Source organism: Lactuca saligna, chromosome 7 (assembly GCF_052625555.1).
Source record: "Lactuca saligna cultivar CGN05327 chromosome 7, ASM5262555v1, whole genome shotgun sequence".
NCBI lineage: Eukaryota > Viridiplantae > Streptophyta > Magnoliopsida > Asterales > Asteraceae > Lactuca > Lactuca saligna.
In genome coordinates, this window is record NC_136423.1 from 17285348 (window position 1) to 17305961 (window position 20614).

The 20614-nt window shown below is 39.3% G+C and overlaps 1 protein-coding gene across 1 annotated transcript; it reads right to left on the reverse strand.

Moving 5' to 3' along the window:
- Positions 1-3263: 3263 nt before the first annotated feature.
- LOC145006708 (uncharacterized) lies at positions 3264-5173 on the reverse strand. The gene is made up of 4 exons (XM_078965773.1): positions 5086-5173; positions 4297-4657; positions 3619-3747; positions 3264-3440 (listed from the first exon to the last, which is right to left on the reverse strand). Exons 2-4 carry the CDS (start codon positions 4645-4647, stop codon positions 3264-3266), a joined length of 657 nt encoding a protein of 218 aa, XP_078821899.1. The 5' UTR covers positions 4648-4657; positions 5086-5173.
- Positions 5174-20614: the final 15441 nt, after the last annotated feature.

Below are 20614 nucleotides of genomic sequence, written 5' to 3' on the forward strand. Positions count from 1 at the left end.
AGTGTCTCTGTGTTCGTCGGGATCTGTTGTGTCGTTGTATTTTGGGATATCTAGGATCATGGTGAAATGTGGTATTTCATATTGCAGGAGCTCCTGGAAAAATTTTGAGCTAATGCTTGGTACTGATTCGTGCATGTGTGGGTATGCAGGTTCTCTACTGGCCATTACGTGATGCTTGTCATAGGGGTTGGCGTACCCTTGACCATATTTGTAATGGTACCCGTGGTTGTATCCCGACGTTTGTAGCATATACACTTCCTGTGTAGGGTATGCATGCACCAACTGATTTACTGTGAGCTCGACTCCATTGGTCCCATGGTGTGTGAGTGTGTCCCCTGTACTGGTGTGCCTGGACTGTTGTTGTTTTGTGGTTGTGTTAGGGGTCCATGCCTTGGTAGTATTAGGAGTATGGGTTAAATGATGGTTGTTGTGCAAATAGTGGGACTTACGACATGACAGCCGTTGGGGAAGATAGATGACCTGTAGGCATTGGTTGTATAGTGGATGTGATGGTGCTTGGCACCAGGTGCTGGTCCCTACCCGATGCGTGGATGGATGCTGGTGAGTTGCTGGCTGTGATTGTGTGGTTGGGGCCCTTTGGGGCATCATGGTGGTCGTCGTGGCTGGATGTGCCATTGCGGAGGGTGTCGGTCTCTATAAGCTTGCGATGAACTCTGTTGCGGAGCCGACTGGTAGCGTTGTCGGTATTTATGGTATCGGTTGTCTTTCCATTGTCGACGCACCGCTTTCGTCAAGGGACTGCATTGGTCAAACTGGTCTAGTGGTGTCACCTTCTTACCGCTCCAGTCCTTTGTCCTTCATTTCCGGTGCCTGGTGTATTTGAGTTGGTTTTGCAAGACTAAGTGCAAGCCTGGATGGCGCCAACTGTTGTGATATGTCACCGACTTAACTCTGTCTCTCTAAGGGTGTAAGTGAAGAGCCTATGGATCACAACAAAGAGGATAAGACCGTCAGTTGTCGTCCAGGAGGTTGACTGAGAACGAGGCTCCGATGATCAAGTCAGTGAGGGTCTAAGAGAGAGAGAGAGAGAGAGAGAGAGAGAGAGAGAGAGGGTTAAAAGTGTAAAGATAATGTTAAAGGGTTTTAGATCTTGGCCCTTTCTCTTGGGGAGAAGAGTTCCCTTTATACCTATGGATAGGGGAATAGATCCCCGTCAGTATCTTCTACCTTTTATACATGTGGATAGGTGGATATTTTCCCTCTATCCACATGTTTAAAAGGCACCCTTCTTCCCAAGATAAGGGGCCAAGATCTAAAACCCTCTAACACTCTCTTTATGCTTTTAACCATCTCTCTCTCTCTCTCTCTCTCTCTCTCTCTCTCTCTCTCTCTCTCTCTCTCTCTCCGACCCTCAGTAACTTAATTGTCGGAGCCTCATTTCGGGATAGCCTCCCAGACGACTAATGACGGTCTTATTTTCTTTGTTGTGATCCACAGGCTCTTCACTTCCACCCTTAGAGAGACAGAGTTAAGTCGGTGACATATCACAACAGTCATAATATTGGAAAAAGCTTCAACCAAATCAACTCCACATTAGGAACAATCAAATATGAATAATCTGGTCCAAGAGTCAAAAATCAATTATATAAGTCATTAGTTGCATTTACTCTTCTGTTGAATTTTGCATAACCATATTTATGAATATTGTATAACTATAGCCAATTCCCCACAATACCTCATTTTTTAAATTTACTCTTCTGTTATGTTCTTTGATCTTGCAGCTGAAGAGTTCGCATGTTGCACATGGGCTTGATCTTGTATTAAAGAAGTGACTATATATGAAACAAAATAGACATACAACTATAATCATAAATATATTTTTGTTATGATCCCTATTACTTTTTATTTTACATTTAAAAGTATTGATTTCAAAAATAAAGCTAAAAGTTCTTAATATATGATCTTATTGTATGGATATTTTATTATATTGCACATATATCATTTTGTACGTTAGTTGACCAATGCAAATTCAAGATATATAATTGCTTTCTGTAAGTTTCTAAAATACACTTATTTTATATTGGTATATTCCTATTTTTAGTTAATTTTGTTAAGAACCTTCTATTCGTTACAATTAAATGATATAATTTCTAAAAGATCACAAAGTTTGTTAAAAGTTATTCACCATTTGAAAAGTTTTTTAAATATGTATATTATAATTTGAGGATGTTATTTGTTTTATTTGTTAATATCATAAAATGTTACACTAAATGGAAAACTTTGAGTTTCAATTACTTATTACAAAAAGATAATGTCAAAGATGTATAAACAACATCGTCATAAACGCCGAACTATTGAATAAACGCCGAACTATTGAATAATGAACTCTGATGGAGAAATAAAAACAAAAACAAAAAAAACCTTAAAGAATGGATAATAAAAATAATCTTATGTTTAAAATACTAAAACTGTTTTTTTAACCAACAAATCTAATCTACTTCTAAGCTAACACCCAATTCCACATATTTCCACGATGAGACTTGAACGTATTGTAGTCAAAACAAATTAATGAAATACATAAGCTATAAACGTATCAATAAAAAACATATCTTTAAAATATTCTATATAGGCTAATAGAACTCAATCCAAGATAATGAGAATTATCTCTGATGAGTTGAATAATACTTGATGTTTATGTTCTTGCTATAGGTTACCCTAATGATAAATAAATATTTGGTGAGGGCTCATCGTATTGTCCCGGGGATCCCCACTGACGATGGCATGAGAAGAAATTAAGTCAGACATAATGATTGGTGTTGGAAGAATATACGCCTAAGGGTATCAATGACATTGCTATAGGTGTATACACAAATATGGTGTCTAAAGAAGTGTTGCATGATTAATAATATACAATCATTCTGGTGTTCATGTATATTTGTAAAGAATCATAACTTTTCATTTTTATTTCTTATTGAGTTATTTTATACTAGCAAAAGCACTAACACTTTTAGAAACTAATTTCTAAAAAAAAGTATTCGCACCCGTCACTTGGCGTGGGTAAACGGTTAGTGTGTGTGTATGTATGTATATGTGTGTATGTGTGTGTGTGTGTATATATATATATATATATATATATATATATATTACCATCATCATTAAAAACTAGAAAACTACACCAGTGATAGAAACCATGGATAAGATAAAAGTCACAGCAAATGGAGGAGTTAAACCAAATAAACAACACAATTTACCAATGGCAATGATTTAGAAAAAAATGAAATAATAATATACTCTATTGTGAATCATAACTCATCTTTGGTGATAGTATCGTTGGAGGAAGTAGCGATCTTTTTCTTGTCTTCTTCTTCATGAAGTTTTTTTAGAAGATTGTCAAATGGAGGATCCCCGGGTCTTCGAAAAAACTGATCCCCCATCTTAATCTCATATGCTTCAGGTTGATCCAATAAAAAATCTTTAAACTAAAAACATTGAAAAATAAGTATATTCATAAATAACCTTATTTGTATTCTTGAATTATTATGACTTACTACTTTTAGTATTATTTTTCTTGTTTTCATTGAATTGAAAAGGAAAAAAGAGCAAGCGATTAGTTAACAATGAATACGGGAGTAGAAGGGAAATGGAAATGGAAGTAACCTCTAAAGTGTTTTGGGCATTTTGTAATGTGAACATTACAGTGGAAAGATCAAAACCCATGAAAATGACTCCAATTGCTCCGGTTCTTGCAAGTTGGGTCCATTTCACTGCAATATCAGATACCATATCCTGTAAAAAGTATCAAGAATTTATTAAAAATGCTTAATACTATTTTTGAAGGATAAATAATATAACTGAAGTTTGTTCTTTGCTTTCCCTCCATGAACAACAAAAATCCATTTGTAACTTGATCATCTTTTTAATAAAGCACAAAGCATGTTTACATCAAGTCTTGGAACCCATAACTATTGGATTCAGATTGATTCTCAGTTAGATAACTTCCTCTTTTCTACTGTCAAATGGATCGTATTTTTGAGATGGAAAGGATATATCGTCATCAAATAGCGCTACAATATAGATCCAAAACTGAAAGCATGTAGTATATAAATGTAGAATACCAAAATTGAGAATCATTTTGTTTGTGATTGCCATTTTTTTCATTCAACAAATACTTTAAATGAAACTATACAATCGAATTCATCACTAAAATTTAATTTTATCAGAATCAAGCTTCTAGTTTTTTTGCAATCATTGAAAGCCAAAATCATAAAGAAAAAAAAACTAATGAAAATGCATTTGGACAAATTTCAAACAAAATCGGAAGAAGAATCGAGTTACCGGAGTACGATGATCAGTTAACCGAAGCTTAACGAAGCCATACGCTTGTCCAACCTGCCGTTTCAGAACCTCGTTTTGCATCTGACTAAAATCCATATCGGAAAAATTTTCCGGTGGCGGATCAAATTCTTCCACCGTCATTTTCTTCTTTTGTCCCCATTCTATCCACGCCTGATCCTCCTCATTGTCCTCGACATCATCGAGGTCGTCAGAAATGTGAACTCGCTTCTTCGTCCCACTGACACCGACACCATTGTTACCAACGACAACCAAAAGTACAAGGAAAAATGATAGACAAAAATTGGCCAGAGAAAACAAAACCGTTGTTTCCGATCTGCTATGAAACGTCATTGATCATACTCTGCATGTAATACGCATTAGTTAACAGGTTTTCATAACTATGGTGGTGAGATTACATAAATATCTATTTCGGTAAACAGTGATTCGAAAAAACATGATATTAAAATCAATCAAGAATAATTGGGTAATGTTTTATACAATGTAAGAAAAATTAGTATTTGCACTAATGTACTAGTATTATATAACACTTTATAATTATTTCTCAAAATTGAAAGGGTATCATGATTACATGAGTTATAAAATAGAGATTATTATCGATGATTCTTTAATATTTACTAAACGAATACTCCTGTTGTACAGAATTAATATTATATAGAGAGAATCACAAACTGCATATAGAAACATAAACATCATTGGTTTAAGTTCATAAAACAGATCCTCTAAACATAAGAACAATTGATTCTACACACCAATTAAAATGGTACTAACAGTGGTCGATGTTGGAGAAAGCGCAATAGCAGAGGAAGACGAAGGTGTAAAGGCCAGTGGCAAAGAAGACGCAAAAGCGAATGATGGGGACAATGGTGCAAAAAAAGGAGTGATGTTGAGCAGTTGTGATTTGAAGGTTTTGTTACATGATTTCTACGATTTTTGGCACGTGATTTTAGGAATTAGATCTGGACCAAATCCATTTTGCTATTTTTTTAGATTAAAATATTGTACGATTAGTACCAAATTTTTGTCGAATTACATATTTCTACTATCTTGTAGTGGATTTTTCATTGTCTTTTGGTGTTATTCTTTAGACAAAATTACAAAAAATGTCCCTATGGTATGTATTTTTTCTGAAGTTTAGTCCAAACCTCAACTTTTTTTTTTCCAATTTTGTGGTCCTTTTGAGCTAGTTTTGTTCCGTTTTTTGTCTCTCGGAAAACTGAAAGACTATTACACCTTTAGTATATTTATTTTTACTTTTTAGTTATTTTTCTTAAATATTTTATAATTATCAAATATACAAAGGGCTTATCTCTCTCTCTCTCTCTCTCTATATATATATATATATATATATATATATCCCCCCTCTCACTCTCTCTCAGTTTAAGTTTTTGGAAAAGAAAATTCAAACATAGTCATTATTCTAAATGAATGAAACATACTTTCTGATATAATTCTTAACAGAATTATCAATGTTACTCAAAATCTGACCTCCTTTTGGTAAACTTTGGTCTTTCGACCCTTGTTCACCATTTGCATTTCCATTTCCACTCCCACTTCCACTAGCACCATTAGTTAGTTTCACATGACAATCATGCTTCCTATGACCCACTCGATGACATCTCTAACACACCAATTCATTGTACTTTTGTTGTTGCATCTTTCAGTTCCATCAAACTTGCGTTTCTTGCCTTTTCCTTTGTTATTGGAGTTTATTTTCATAGGGTTGTTCAAATTCAACATTTCCCTTATTTTTGGCATTCTCTTGCACCTGAAGAGATTCTTCTATGCACAAGTGACTACCCAATTGAACCAAAGACAATTCCTCCTTATGATGTTTCAAAATATGTTTCAAATCCTTCCATAACGAGGGAATTTTATCAATCACACTCAAAACAACAATGGATTCATCCATATTCATATTGTGTAACTGAATTGCCCCAAGATACAAAGGAGTTCATTGTATTAGTCCATTACGAGCCTTAAACCAACCATCTTATAGAAATTAAAATCACTCGTTAAAAACTTCTTACTTGAAGCATCTTCAGCGATGTATTTTGATCAAGGGAATTCCATAATGACTTCAGACTTTCAACATTTTGGTAAATAGCAAACAAGGAATAAGACACACCGCTTGGAATGTGTCATCTGCATATATAATCATTATTCTCCCACTTACTGCGCTTCCGAGTTTGTTCCAGCATCCCATCATTCACTTCTTCAGCATCAGATTACTCAACATGTACACCACTTTCAATGTTGTCAACGGAAAATGCATCTTTTTCTTCCAGCGTCTGGAATCATTCCCTTCAAACTTGTTTAATTTGTTGAATTTCAAAGTCATGCCTTTAACAAAATCCGCCATGATCCCCAACATAAATTATTGATTCGATTGTTCGAAAAATAGAGTAGAAAACAAAATATGATCACTAGATTCATCAAAATTGCAAAATTGGTCCCTGTGGTATGTATTTTTTTTTTCTGAAGTTTAGTCCAAACCTGAACTTTTTTTTTTTGGTTTCGTGGCCCTTTTGAGCTAGCTTCGTTGCGTTTTTTGTCCCTCAGAAAACTGAAAAGACTAGTACACCTTTAGTATATTTATTTTTTTATTTTTCTTAAATATTTTATAATCATTAAATATACAAGGGCCCCTATCTCTCTCTTTCACACACACACACACATACACACACACACACTCTCTCTCTCTGAATTTAAGTTTTTGGAAAAGAAATTTCAAACATAATCATTATTCTAAATGAATGAAACTTAATTTCTGATATAATTCTTACCAGAATTATCAATGTTAGTCAAAATCTGACCTCCTTTTGGTAAACTTTGGTCTTTCGAACCTTGTATGCCATTTGCATTTCCATTTCCACTCCCACTTCCACTAGCACAATCAGTTAGTTTCACACAACAATCAAGCTTCCTATGACCCACTCGATGACATCTCAAACACACCAATTCATTGGACTTTTGTTGTTGAATCTGTCGGTTCCATCTAACTTGCATTTCTTTCCTTAACCTTTGTTACTGGATTTTATTTTCTTATCTTCCACCATATAAACAAAGAGTTGTCCAGATTCAACATTTCCCTTATTTTTGACATTCTCTTTCACCTGAAGGGATTCTTCTATGCGCAAGTGACTACCCAATTGAACCAAAGACAATTCCTCCTTATGATGTTTCAAAGTATGTTTCAAATCCGTCCACGAAGAGGGAAGTTTATCAATCACGCTCAAAACAACAATGGATTCATTCATATTCATATTGTGTAAGTGAATTGCCCCAAGATACAAAGGAGTTCATTATATTATTCCATTACAGGCCTTGAATCAACCATCTTATAGTAATTAAAATCACTCATTAAAAACTTATTACTTAAAGCATCTTCAGTGGTGTATTTTGATCAAAGGAATTCGTTAATGCCTTCTCACTTTCAACATTTTGGTAAATATCGAACAAGGAATCATACATATCGTTTGGAATGTGTCATCTGCATATATAATAATTATTCTCCCACTTACCGAGCTTCCGAGTTTGTTTCAATATATTGAGATATGTGCAGGATTAAGGTGTCTAAGCTCATAACTAAATTAGTATAAACTTGCGAATAGAAGCAAAATCCTTTTTGGGTTTCCCTCATAACCAGAAATAGCTAGAAATGATATTAGGTGAGAGAAATTATTTGTTAATATATTATGTGATTAATATATTAATTGGAAATAGATAACTGATCTATTAAGTTGTTGTGTGATTAATAAATTAACATGATATCAATAGTTAAATAATTAATTTGTTAATTTATATGGTTAAAAATTAATAAGAAATTAATTAGTATTAATTAATTATTAATCAATAAATAATTTGGGATTAATTAGAATTAATTAAAGCTCTAAGGGGTGAATTGTATTTATTCAATAGTTGAACAAAATAAGGAAATTCTAGAACCATCCAAGGGTGGACAGTTTTGGAGGTTTCTGAATGCCTCCAGGATGCAGATAAGAAGAAGTTTTGGATTGTGATTAAATCTGTTATTTAATTAATTCAAATCTAATTTTGCCTACAAGTTTCCTAAAGTATAAATAAGATCCCACTACTCATTATTTTCAGTCATAACTTGATCATAATGCTTAAGAACGAAATTTCCTTCTCATCCATCTCTTTCCCCATCATTCTAGGGTTTCTAGGGTTTTGGGTCCAAACCATTAGATGCACTAAACTTTTGGTGCTTGCTTTCCAAGGTTTTTAAGAGAGAATTTTGTTTGGTTATTTACTATAACAACCAAAAGGTATGTAAACCATAACTCTATGTTTATTTCAATTAATATAGAGTTACTTTAGGGTTCTTGATGTTCATAGGTTATTGTTATCAATAGAGAAAACTTAGATCCAAAGTAGGTTGCATGTGATCTTAAGAGTTAAGTTATTTCACCTCATGTATTGAATTATAACTTATAAAACCCATCTATATGATCATCACATCAATACTTGTTGTGTTCTATATTAACATGTTTAATCCATGAATATTCGTATTATTCGAAAAGTTCATAGTTAGTTATAGTTGTGGGAGAAATTATGAAGTAAGACTAGTATGAATTGGATTGGTTGCCTCTCACCAGATGAAAGTAAGCAAGTGGTTATAACCAAGTTCCATAAGTACTTGTCATAGAAATGGTACTGAACGGACCTGCATCAAGATCACATCATGGATCACTTTCATGAGTGACACTTGATTAAAAGGTACTATCTTTGTATCCTTAACACCGGAGATACATAGTGAGACTTAAGTATATGGAGTGTTGTGGTTTGATATGGTTAAATGTTGATCCTTAAACGGTAGCTATAAAAGCCATTTCAGGTATGGTGTGAGCTATACAAGAGGATTATGTAGTCAAGATGAGATTTGTTCCTCTTATGTGTTGAGAGTTAGGCCTCTACCGTGGTACCTAATGTTGAACACCAAATGATATTGATAGCGATCCAAGTCTCATGTTCAAAAAGATGTCTGTAATAAAGGGATAACTGATAAACTTACCTTATGCATCAACTGAAACTTGGAGCTTTTGGAAATTGGATGTTAATGAATGACATTCTTCATCATATGTTATTGAGGGCAGTGAAATGTTGCTAGACATTCACCATTGTCTATATCAATCTATGATGAGTCTTGTGCAAGTGGGAGATTGGAAGATCTTGTATGCCCAAAAGTCATTATAGAATGATATTGCTAGTAACATATGATCCTATAGGGTTACACACTATATTAAGTTACCACTAGTTGATTATTTATTAGAGTAGTTTCGATTATTAATTAATATCAACATTTGTATTTAACTGGAAAAACACTATTTTGGAAATAATATTTTACCAAAATATTAGGAATTATTATTTCTAGGAAATAATACTAGTAAAGAGAACAAAAACTAGTTTAATATCATATAGTATGAATATTAATATTATATACAACTTTTTGGCCACTTAGATTAACCAAATTGTAACATTTTTAACTTAATAGTTGTGTAAAAGTAAAGATAACTTAGTTTTTGTATCCCATGATCATGGTAGCCAAATTTATAGGCATGGTTTATGGATTACTTTTTTCTTTGTTTATTTTATACTCCATGCTTGTAAGAAAGATGCTTTCACTGTAGCTTTATGGTCTCTTCTTACCATTGTTGTCTAATATATATTAGCTAGTACATAGAGTGTGGAGGGTTAGTTTTTCTTGCATAAACTTCCACTTTTTTCTTCCCTTATGGCCAAAACTCTTCAGGCTTTCACCCTCTCTCCAAGTCTTGCATTTTGGAGCTCATTTTTGGTCCATAAAGTTGATTATCTTTATGAACTTATTTGGTATACGTTTTAAAGTTTAAGAACATTATAACAAATGTTTACTAACATATATTGGTGGTGCAAATCTTTCTTGATAGATACATTATAGAAAGCTTATACCTCTAAGCTTTAAGCCATCTTAATCAACTTCCTAATTGCCAAAACAAACCAAAGTCTTCCAAAATTGTTATATTTTCTTCTTCTTTATTTATGTTTAATCTTTCTAACTTATTGTAAAATAATTAATGATGGGTTAAAATTGTTTTAGCAGTGGCAGAACTATATGGTTCCTGGGGGGTCCCAAGCCACTACTCTACTTTAACCCTACAATGTAATTTTTTTCTATTAAGATGCAACGACTATATATATATATATATATATATATATATATATATATATATATATATATATATATATATATATATATATATAAGTGCAGCTACTATTTTATCGGTGCTACTAACACCGAAAGATCTTGCATCCACCACTGGTTTTAGTTTATTCAAATATAAAATTATTTTCATTGTTATTTACGTCTAATTTTATGATGGTAATTGAATTATTTTTGAATAAAAAACCAACAATACGTATAAACAGTTTTTTGCAAATACCGACAATGAATTGTGAGCCATGTTACCCTACCACTCTATTCTCAAGTTCTTGAGGATAATAATAATAATAATAATAATAATAATAATAATAATAATAATAATAATAATAAAAAAGGAAAAAAGTGTGTGGCTTTAGTTTATTTATATCATTGAGTAGACGTCTATACAATCCTTATTTACTTATAATGTAACAACATGATTTTTCACATTATTTTTTTTCATTTTTAATTTCATAAAACACATGGCATTTTATATAAAACACCATAATAGTCAACAAAGTTTTCAAAACATTATATCAAATCCAGGATCCACAATCATAGCTCAATGTCCAGAGTGTGTGTACAATCACGTCGGTGCCTTCCCGCGATCCTCGGAAGTACCTGAAACACATAACACATAACACGGTAAGCACGAATGCTTAGTGAGTTCCCCAAAATACCACATACAAAAAATTTGCCACTCGAGGATATACTCTGTAGGACCTTCCAGCCCGTGTGTCTTAGCGGGACCCTCCAGTCCCGTAGCTTGTTGGACCCTTTGGTCCGGTCTAGCTCGTTGGACCCTCCAGTCCGGTCTGATTGAGAACCCTCTGGCCTCATAGTACGTTGGACCCTCCGGTACAGTCTAAGCAACAACAATATAGCATACAATACATATAACGCAATCATGTATAACTCAACAAGCACATAAGAGCCTCTGGTCACACATAACTACCACTCTAGGTAAAGTATAGTGAGAAGACTCACCTCGGGTAACTCGAAAGATCTTGAACTCGAAATACTGATCTAGCCTCCGCCTAATCACATACAAAAATATCTCTACTTAATAAAGTCTCTCAAAAGCTAGACTAATTCCTTCCCATGCTCTCTCAGAAGGGTAAAAGACCATTCTACCCCTTCAATGGTCCAAAAGTCCAATTGTTGACTAAACCCTAAAAGTCAACAAAAGTCAACCCTGAGGAGTACGCGACGTGTACCAGATCCCTATGCTGGGAGTACTCGACCACTACGTTGATATCGGGCTGTTTGAACCCTACGCCCCGCGTCCTAGATTTACGCTCAACGTATGTCCCGGTTTTACTATCATCTCACTTTTGGTCATAATCAGTTAAGACCTTGGCTCAAAATACAGATCTGGACCCCCTACAGCCTCCTAATCCATAAAGTCGAAGACTTTACGCATTTGCATGGCTGTACAGGTCATCATCACCCAAAACTCACCACTTCCTTCACTAAAGAGCTCATATCTCATGCATGCCGCACTCCTAACGTCCAAGATGGGATTTTTATGGATCTATAACACTTTATACACCGAATATGGACAGATCAAGGTCTATGGAGCTCCTTTACTCATAAAGTCTCCACCTTTGGGACAAAAACCCTAGAAATGGTCCATAATGCACAAATCAAAAAGATTAAAAAAGCTTTGCACTTTTTACCTCCAACTAATGCTCCAACCTCTGAAAAGCTTAGATCCAAGGCTTGCACTCAAACTCTAGCTTCTTTAATGGCACATTCTTCTCTTCAAAGGAACACAAGTACACTATCAAGCTCAAACACACACTCACAAGATCTAGAACGAGGGTTTGGCACAATTAGGGTTTTGCTCTCTGGAAATGGTGGCTAAAAGTGAGGACAAGATGTTCCTTATATAGGGCTCACCCCTACAATTAGGGTTTCCATCTGGACCTAGTACGCCCATCATACACTATGGTACGCCCAACGTACTGGGTAGACTCTGTGTTAAGAATACGCTCATGAGTACGCGCAACTTACCCTCCCTTACGCCCAACATGCTCAAAAGCCAAGCATTTCTTTCAAGGACTACTTTTGAAAACTTGAGGGAAGAAGAGGATTAAAGAGATATACATGAATTCCTGAATGTTACAATTCTCCCCCACTAGAATCAGAATTCCCCCTCGAATTCTTGCTCCGCAAATAACTCGGGGTATTGCTCCCTCATCTCCAACTCCTGTTCCTAAGTCAAATCGGACCCCTTCCAATGCTGCCACTAGACCTGAACCAGGGGTACTTCCTTGTTCCTCAGAACCTTCACCTTCTGATCTAGGATCACGATCGACCTCTCGACGTAATTCAGGATCACATCGACCTAAATGTCCTGTAATGGTACTACTGCCGTCTCGTCAACTACACACTTCCGCAACTGGGATACGTGGAAGGTGCTATGCATCTAGCTCAACTTCTCAGGTAGCTCAAGCTTATATGCTACCTTGCCAACCCTAGAAATCACCCTGAAAGGTCCAATATATCGAGGCCCCAACTTGCCCCGCTTCCTAAACCAGATCACTCCTTTCCATGGGGAAACTTTCAGAAGCACAAAGTCTCCAACCTTGAACTCAAGCTCTGATCGTCGTCTGTCCGCGTAACTCTTCTGACGACTCTGAGCTGTTTGCAACCTCTGTCGGACCTTCTGAATTTTTTTGGTCATCTTCGACACAATCTCAGTGTCACTCATAACTCTCTGCCCCACCTCTCCCTAGCAGATGGGAGTACGATACCTCCTCCCATAAAGAAGCTCAAAAGGAGGCATACCGATGCTCGAGTGATGGTTGTTATTATAGGAAAACTCAGCTAAGGGTAGGTATGAGTCCCAACTCCCACCGAAATCCATAATGCATGCTCGGGGCATGTCCTCGAGCGTTTGAATTGTCCGCTCAGTATGTCCTTCTATCCGCAGATGGTAGGCGGTACTAAAATGCAATCGCGTTCCCAACTCCACATGGAACTTCTTCCAGAATCTGGAAGTAAAACGCACATCCCGATACGACTCTATGGACGTCGACACTCCATTCCGAGCCACCTCTCACACATAAACCTCCACCAACTTCTCAACAGAAGAACTCCCACTAATGGCAAGGAAGTGAGCACTCTTCGTCAACCGATCCACCATTACTGTAACACCGTAAAAATTTGAATAATTTTTCACTTTTGTAACCCATAAAATATCATTTGAAAACATAAAAAAAATCGTTATAACAACATTGTATCAATACAAAACCCAAGATCAAAATATACAGTATGCATGTCTACGGATCATGCCGGCGCCTTCCCGCGATCGTCGCTGATACCTGAAACACAAAACACATAACACTTTAAGCATAAATGATTAGTGAGTTCCCCAGAATACCACTCTAACACATAGTAGCCACTCGAGGCTGTAACTCTATTGACCCTCCGTTCTATGTGTCTCAGTGGGGCCCTCCAGCCCCAACTCTCTATGGGCCCTCTGGCCCTAACTCCGTGGACCCGAAAGTCATAACTCTGTGGAAACGAAGGTCCTAACTCTGTAACTCTGAATCATACATAGCACATATCACAATAAATCATAGCACGTAAATAACATGCAATTACACTGGCACATAACTCTAGAATACTCTATCACATAACTATGTTACCACACTAGGTAAGGTATAGTGAGCAGACTCACCTCAGGCGTCTCAGTAAATCTCTGACTCGGTAGGAATACTGCCTAGTCTTCGCCTATTCACATAAAATAGTTACTCTTATAAATATAATTCTCAAAACTAGAATCAACCTGCCTTTATCACTCTCAGGAGGGAAAAAGGCTATTTTACCCTCCTCTCAACACAAGTACTCCATTGACCAAACCCTAAAAGTCAACGGTCACACTTTGACCCTACTTGCCGAGTGCACTCTGGTGACTAGGCGAGTTCACATAGGTCCTTTAACACTTTCTCCCGCTTGGCCGCCGAGTCCCTCCCTATGTTTGACAAGTCATAGTAGGCATGAATCGCGGGGCCACCACAACTCAACTTGCCGAGTCTCAAGAACAACTCGACGAGTGTCGCCTTGAACTCCAGTGCTCTAACTCCCTTCTGACTCACTGAGTCATCCCCTAACTCAGCAAGTCTATTTACTGAGCAATTTACGTGAAACCCTAACCCTACTCGCCGAGTCTCAAGAACAACTCGGCGAGTTCATGCCATGCACAAACTTTATTGGCCTCCTAACGTCAGATCTGTTTCCCTAAATCAAAGATCTGAACTTCCCAAGCATGAATGTCACGTAAAGCTCTAAACTTGATGCTTGTATAACAACAACAAGGCATCAAAAGGTGATTTAGTCCCAAAATGGCAACCCAAGTCCAATAACTCCAAACTAATCCATAAAGCTACAAGGGTTAAGGTCTCTGGACCTCTTTGAGTCCAGATCCAAGGCACAAACTCGAAGAGGGACCATTTGCTCCACATAATCACTCTCCAAAGGGGGTTAGAAAACCCTAACTCTATAGATCAACACCAAAACAGAAGGAGGTTCGAACCAATACCTCAAAATGAAGTGTCTAAATCCCTGGAACTGCTAGAATCACACCTCCCCTCTTGCTCTTGCACCTCCTTCTTGCTAAACCAAAGATACAAGGATCAAAAGTGTCTTTTTCTTCCTTTCAACGATTTGGCTCACCTAGGATTCTCTCAAGGGACTGGTAGCCGCAATGAGAGGCTATAAGTGCCCTTAAATAGGCTCCAAACCCAGGGATTTAGGGTTTCATTAAACAGCGTGGACTCGCCGAGTCCAAAGCAAATCTGGATGAATAATCGCGACCTTACTTGGCAAGTCTACGCATCAACTCGCTGAGTTCCTTCCCATAATTCAAAATAATTAAATAAAATAATATATACCTGGAAACCCGGCTGTTACAATTCTCCCCCACTAGAATCAGACTTCGCCCTCGAAGTCTCACTCTAGAAATAACTCCGGATGCTGCTCACGCATCTCACGCTCTGGCTCCCAAGTCATCTCGGACCCCTTCCGATGCTGCCACTGAACCAAAACCAGAGGCACTTCCTTGTTTCTCAAAACCTTGATCTTCCGATCCCTGATCGCCACTGGTCTCTCATCATAATTCAGGCTCGCATCCACCTGAATGTCCTCCAATGGCACCACTGCCGACTCATATGCTATACACTTCCGCAACTGCGATACGTGGAAAGTGTCATGAATCTGACCCAACTCTGCAGGTAGCTCCAAGCGATACGCTACCCTGCCCACCCTCGTGATCACTTTAAACAGCCCAATATACCGGGGTCCCAGCTTGCCCCTCTTTCTGAATCGGATCACTCCTTTCCAAGGAGACACTTTTAGAAGCACCAAATCACCGACCTGAAATTCGAGCTCGGATCGTCGCCTATCAGCATAACTCTTTTGGCGACTCTGAGCGGTCAACAACCTCTGCTTGACCTGCTAGATCTGCTCAGACGTCTAAAGCACTATCTCCGTGCTACCCATCACACACTGCCCCACTTCTCCTCAACAAATGGGGGTCCGACACCTCCTCCCATACAACAGCTCAAAGGGTGGCATACCAATGCTCGAATGATGCCTGTTGTTGTAGGAATATTCTGCCAAGGGTAAGTACGTGTCCCAACTCCCACCGAAATCCAACACACATGCCCGGAGCATATCCTCGAGTGTCTGAATCGTCCGCTCACTCTGTCCGTCAGTATGGGGGTGGTATGCGGTACTGAAATGCAGTCTAGTACCCAATTCCTCATGGAATTTCTTTCAGAATCTAGAGGTGAAATGCACATCTCGGTCTGAGATAGTCGACATCGGCACTCCATGCCGTGCTACCACTTCCCTCACATACATCTCCGCCAACCTCTCCGCGGAATAGCTCTCGCTAATAACGAGGAAATGAGTGCTCTTCGTCAATCGATCTACAATCACCCAAATTGCATCTACGCCCCTCGCAGTCCTTGGAAATTTGGTGATAAAATCCATGGGGATCTGTTCCCACTTCCACTCGGGAATCTCCAACGGCTGCAACTTGCCGTGAGGTCTCTGATTCTCGGCCTTAACCCTGTGACATGTTAGACACCTCTCCACGAACCATGCAACGTCCCTCTTCATACAGGGCCGCCAATACTCCCTTTTCAGGTCTAAATACGTCTTAGTGGCCCCAGGATGGATCGAGAACTTCGATCGATGAGCCTCTTCCATCAGGATGGTACGCGTTTCACCCACATGCGGTACCCAGATCCGACCCTGAAATGTCATAAGCCCCAGACCATCAGTGATGAACTCTGATACTTGCCCGACAACCCCCTCTCTCTTCTGGTTTTGCGGCCTAACAGCCTCGGCCTGAGCTCCTCGAATGGTGTCCAACACCGGAGTCATCACCGTCAACCTCATACAAATGTCACACATCGGAACACTCTCCACCCTACGACTCAAGGCATCGGCCACTACGTTGGCTTTTCCTGGGTGGTACAGGATCTCGCAATCATAATCCTTTACCACATCCAGCCATCTCCTCTGCCGCATATTCAGGTTGGGATGATCCATTAAATACTTCAGGCTCTTGTGATCCGTGTATATAGTACACCTGAACCCTTATAAATAGTGACGCCAGATCTTGAGGGCGAACACCACTGCCCCCAACTCCAAATCATGGGTAGGATACCTTGCCTCATGAGGCTTCAGTTGCCTCGATGCATATGATATCACATGACCCCTCTGCATAAGTACCACTCCCAATCCTGATATCGACGCATCACAATATACTACAAAATCCTCCATTCCTTCCAGAAGGGCTAACACCGAGGCTTCGCATAATCTCTGGCGAAGTGTCTCAAAGGAGGCCTGCTGCTCTGGACCCCAACCAAAAACTACACCCTTCCGGCTCAACTTGGTGAGTGGCACGGCGATCTTGGAGAAATCCCTGATGAATCTCTGATAATAGCCTGCCAGCCCTAGAAAACTCCTGATCTCCGTGGGCGACCTCGACACCTCCCAACCCATCACCGCCTTAATTTTGGCGGGGTCGACCAATATCCCTTTCTGGTTGACGAGATGTCCCAAGAACTGGACCTCTCAAAACCAGAAATCACATTTGGAGAACTTGGCATAAAGCCTCTCCGATCTCAAAACCCCTAGGATCTCCCTCAGATGGTCCTCATGATGCTCTCTAGATCTCGAATACACCAAAATGTCATCGATGAATACGATTACCGAGCGATCCAACATCGGTCTGCACACCATGTTCATGAGGTCCATGAACACCGTTGGTGCGTTGGTGATCCCGAAAGGCATCACCATGAACTCGTAATGCCCGTAACGAGTCCTAAATGTTGTCTTCTGAATATCCTCATCTCGCACCCTCACCTGATGATATCCAGATCTCAATTCGATCTTGGAAAACCAAGATGCTCCCTGCAACTGATCGAACAAATCGTCAACCCTCGGCAACGAGTAACGGTTCTTGACCGTTAATTTGTTCAACTCCCGGTAGTTAATGCACATCCGGTGTGAACCATCCTTTTTCTTGACAAAAAGGATAGGAGCTCCCCACGGTGAACTACTCGGCCGAATAAATCCCTTCCATAAAAGCTCCTGCAGCTGCGAGGATAGCTCCTGCATCTCTGGAGGCGCAAGGCGATAGGGCGCCTTGGCGATAGGCGCGGCCCCCGGAACCAAATCAATACTGAACTCCACCTGCCTCACAGGAGGTACGCCAAGCAACTCCTCTGGAAATACATCCGGAAACTCACGCACTATCGGTACCTCCCTCACGTACCTCGGTCTCTCCGACTCAACCCTTGCGTCTATAACATATGCTATGAATCCCTTACATCCCTGCTGAAGGCTCTGCCTCGCCCTGGCGGCTGAGCAAAATGTTGAACCGGAATATGTACCCTCGCCGTACACCGTAGGGACTCCCCCACTAGGGTCTCGCATGGTCACCAGCTGTCGCTTGCAGTCGATGATCGCTCCAAATCTGCTCAACCAGTCCATGCCCACGATGACACAGACATCCCCCATCGCAATAGGGACCAAGTCTATCGGAAACTCAACCCCGAAAATCTCGAGTACACAACCACATATCACCTCGGTGGCATACACCGCCCTATCATCCGCTATGGAAACTCTCAGAGGCCGACTCATCGCCTCTCTACTAGTACTGATGTGTCGGCTAAAGGCCAATGACACAAAAGATCGACTCGCACCCGAGTCAAATAACACTAAAGCAGGTACAGAATTCACGAGGAAGGTACCTACGTATAACATAATATAAGCACAATCATCACATAATGTAAAAGAATACATGAAAGAGTACATACCGGCCACAACATCGAGCGCTGCGCGGACCTCCTCCGCAGTCAACTAGAAGGCTTTCCCACGTGCCTTCGGTGCTTCAACCTTCGCCGGCAGAACTTTCGCAGCTCTCACCGCATCAGGGGCTGATTGTACACACGACTCTGCTTTGTTTGTCTCAAAACTCTTTTTACTCTTTTTCAAAAATATTATTTTTATTTTTATTATTAAAATTTTCCTCAAATCCCCAGTTTGAGTTCAGATACTCCTGAAGATATATCCGAATCCCTCAAACCAAGGCTCTGATACCAACTTGTAACACCGTAAAAATTTGAACAATTTTTCACTTTTGTAACCCTAAAATATCATTTGAAACAATAAACAAATCGTTATAACAACATTGTATCAATACAAAACCCAAGATCAAAATATATATAAAACTCCAATATGCGTGTGTACGGATCATGCCGGCGCCTTCCCGCGATCGTCGCTGGTACCTGAAACATATAACACATAACACTGTAAGTAGAAATGCTTAGTGAGTTCCCCAGAATACCACTCTAACACATAGTAGCCACTCGAGGCTGTAACTCTGTTGACCCTCAGGACTATGTGTCTCAGTGGGGCCCTCCAGCCCCAACTCTCTATGGGCCCTCTGGCCCTAACTCTGTGGACCCGAAAGTCCTAACTCTGTGGACCCGAAGGTCCTAACTCTGTAACTGTGAATCATACATAGCACATATCACAATAAATCATAGCACGTAAATAACATGCAATTACACTGGCACATAACTCTAGAATACTCTATCACATAACTCTGTTACCACACTAGGTAAGGTATAGTGAGAAGACTCACCTCAGGCATCTCAGTAAATCTCTGACTCGGTAGGAATACTGCCTAGTCTTCGCCTATTCACATAAAATAAATACTCTTATAAATATAATTCTCAAGACTAGACTCAACCTGCCTTTGGCACTCTCAGGAGGGAAAAAGGCTATTTTACCCTCCTCTCAACACAAGTACTCCATTGACCAAACCCTAAAAGTCAACGGTCACACTTTGACCCTACTCGCCGAGTGCACTCTGGTGACTCGGCGAGTTCACATAGGTCCTTTAACACTTTCTCCCGCTTGGCACGCCGAGTCCTTCCCTATGTTTGACAAGTCATACTAGGCATGAATCGCAGGGCCACCATAACTCAACTCGCCGAGTCTCAAGAACAACTCGGCGAGTGTCGCCTTGAAGTCCAGTCCTCTAACTCCCTTCTGACTCACTGAGTCATCCCCTAACTCAGAAAGTCTATTTACTGAGCAATTTACGTGAAACCCTAACACTAATCGCTAAGTCTCAAGAACAACTCGGCGAGTTCATGCCATGCACAAACTCTACTAGCCTCCTGAGGTCAGATCTGTTTCCCTAAATCAAAGATCTGACCTTCCCAAGCATGAATGTCACGTAAAGCTCTAAACTTGATGCTTGTATAACAACAACAAGACATCAAAAGGTGATTTAGTCCCAAAAATGGCAACCCATGTCCAATAACTCCAAACTAATCCATAAAGCTCCAAGGGTTAAGGTTGCTGGACCTCTTTGAGTCCAGATCCAAGGCACAAACTTGAAGAGGGACCATTTGCTCCACATAATCACTCTCCAAAGGGGGTTAAACCCTAACTCTATAGATCAACACCAAAACAGAAGGAGGTTCGAACCAATACCTCAAAATGAAGTCTCTGAATCCCTGGAACTGCTAGAATCGCACCTCCCCTCTTGCTCTTGCACCT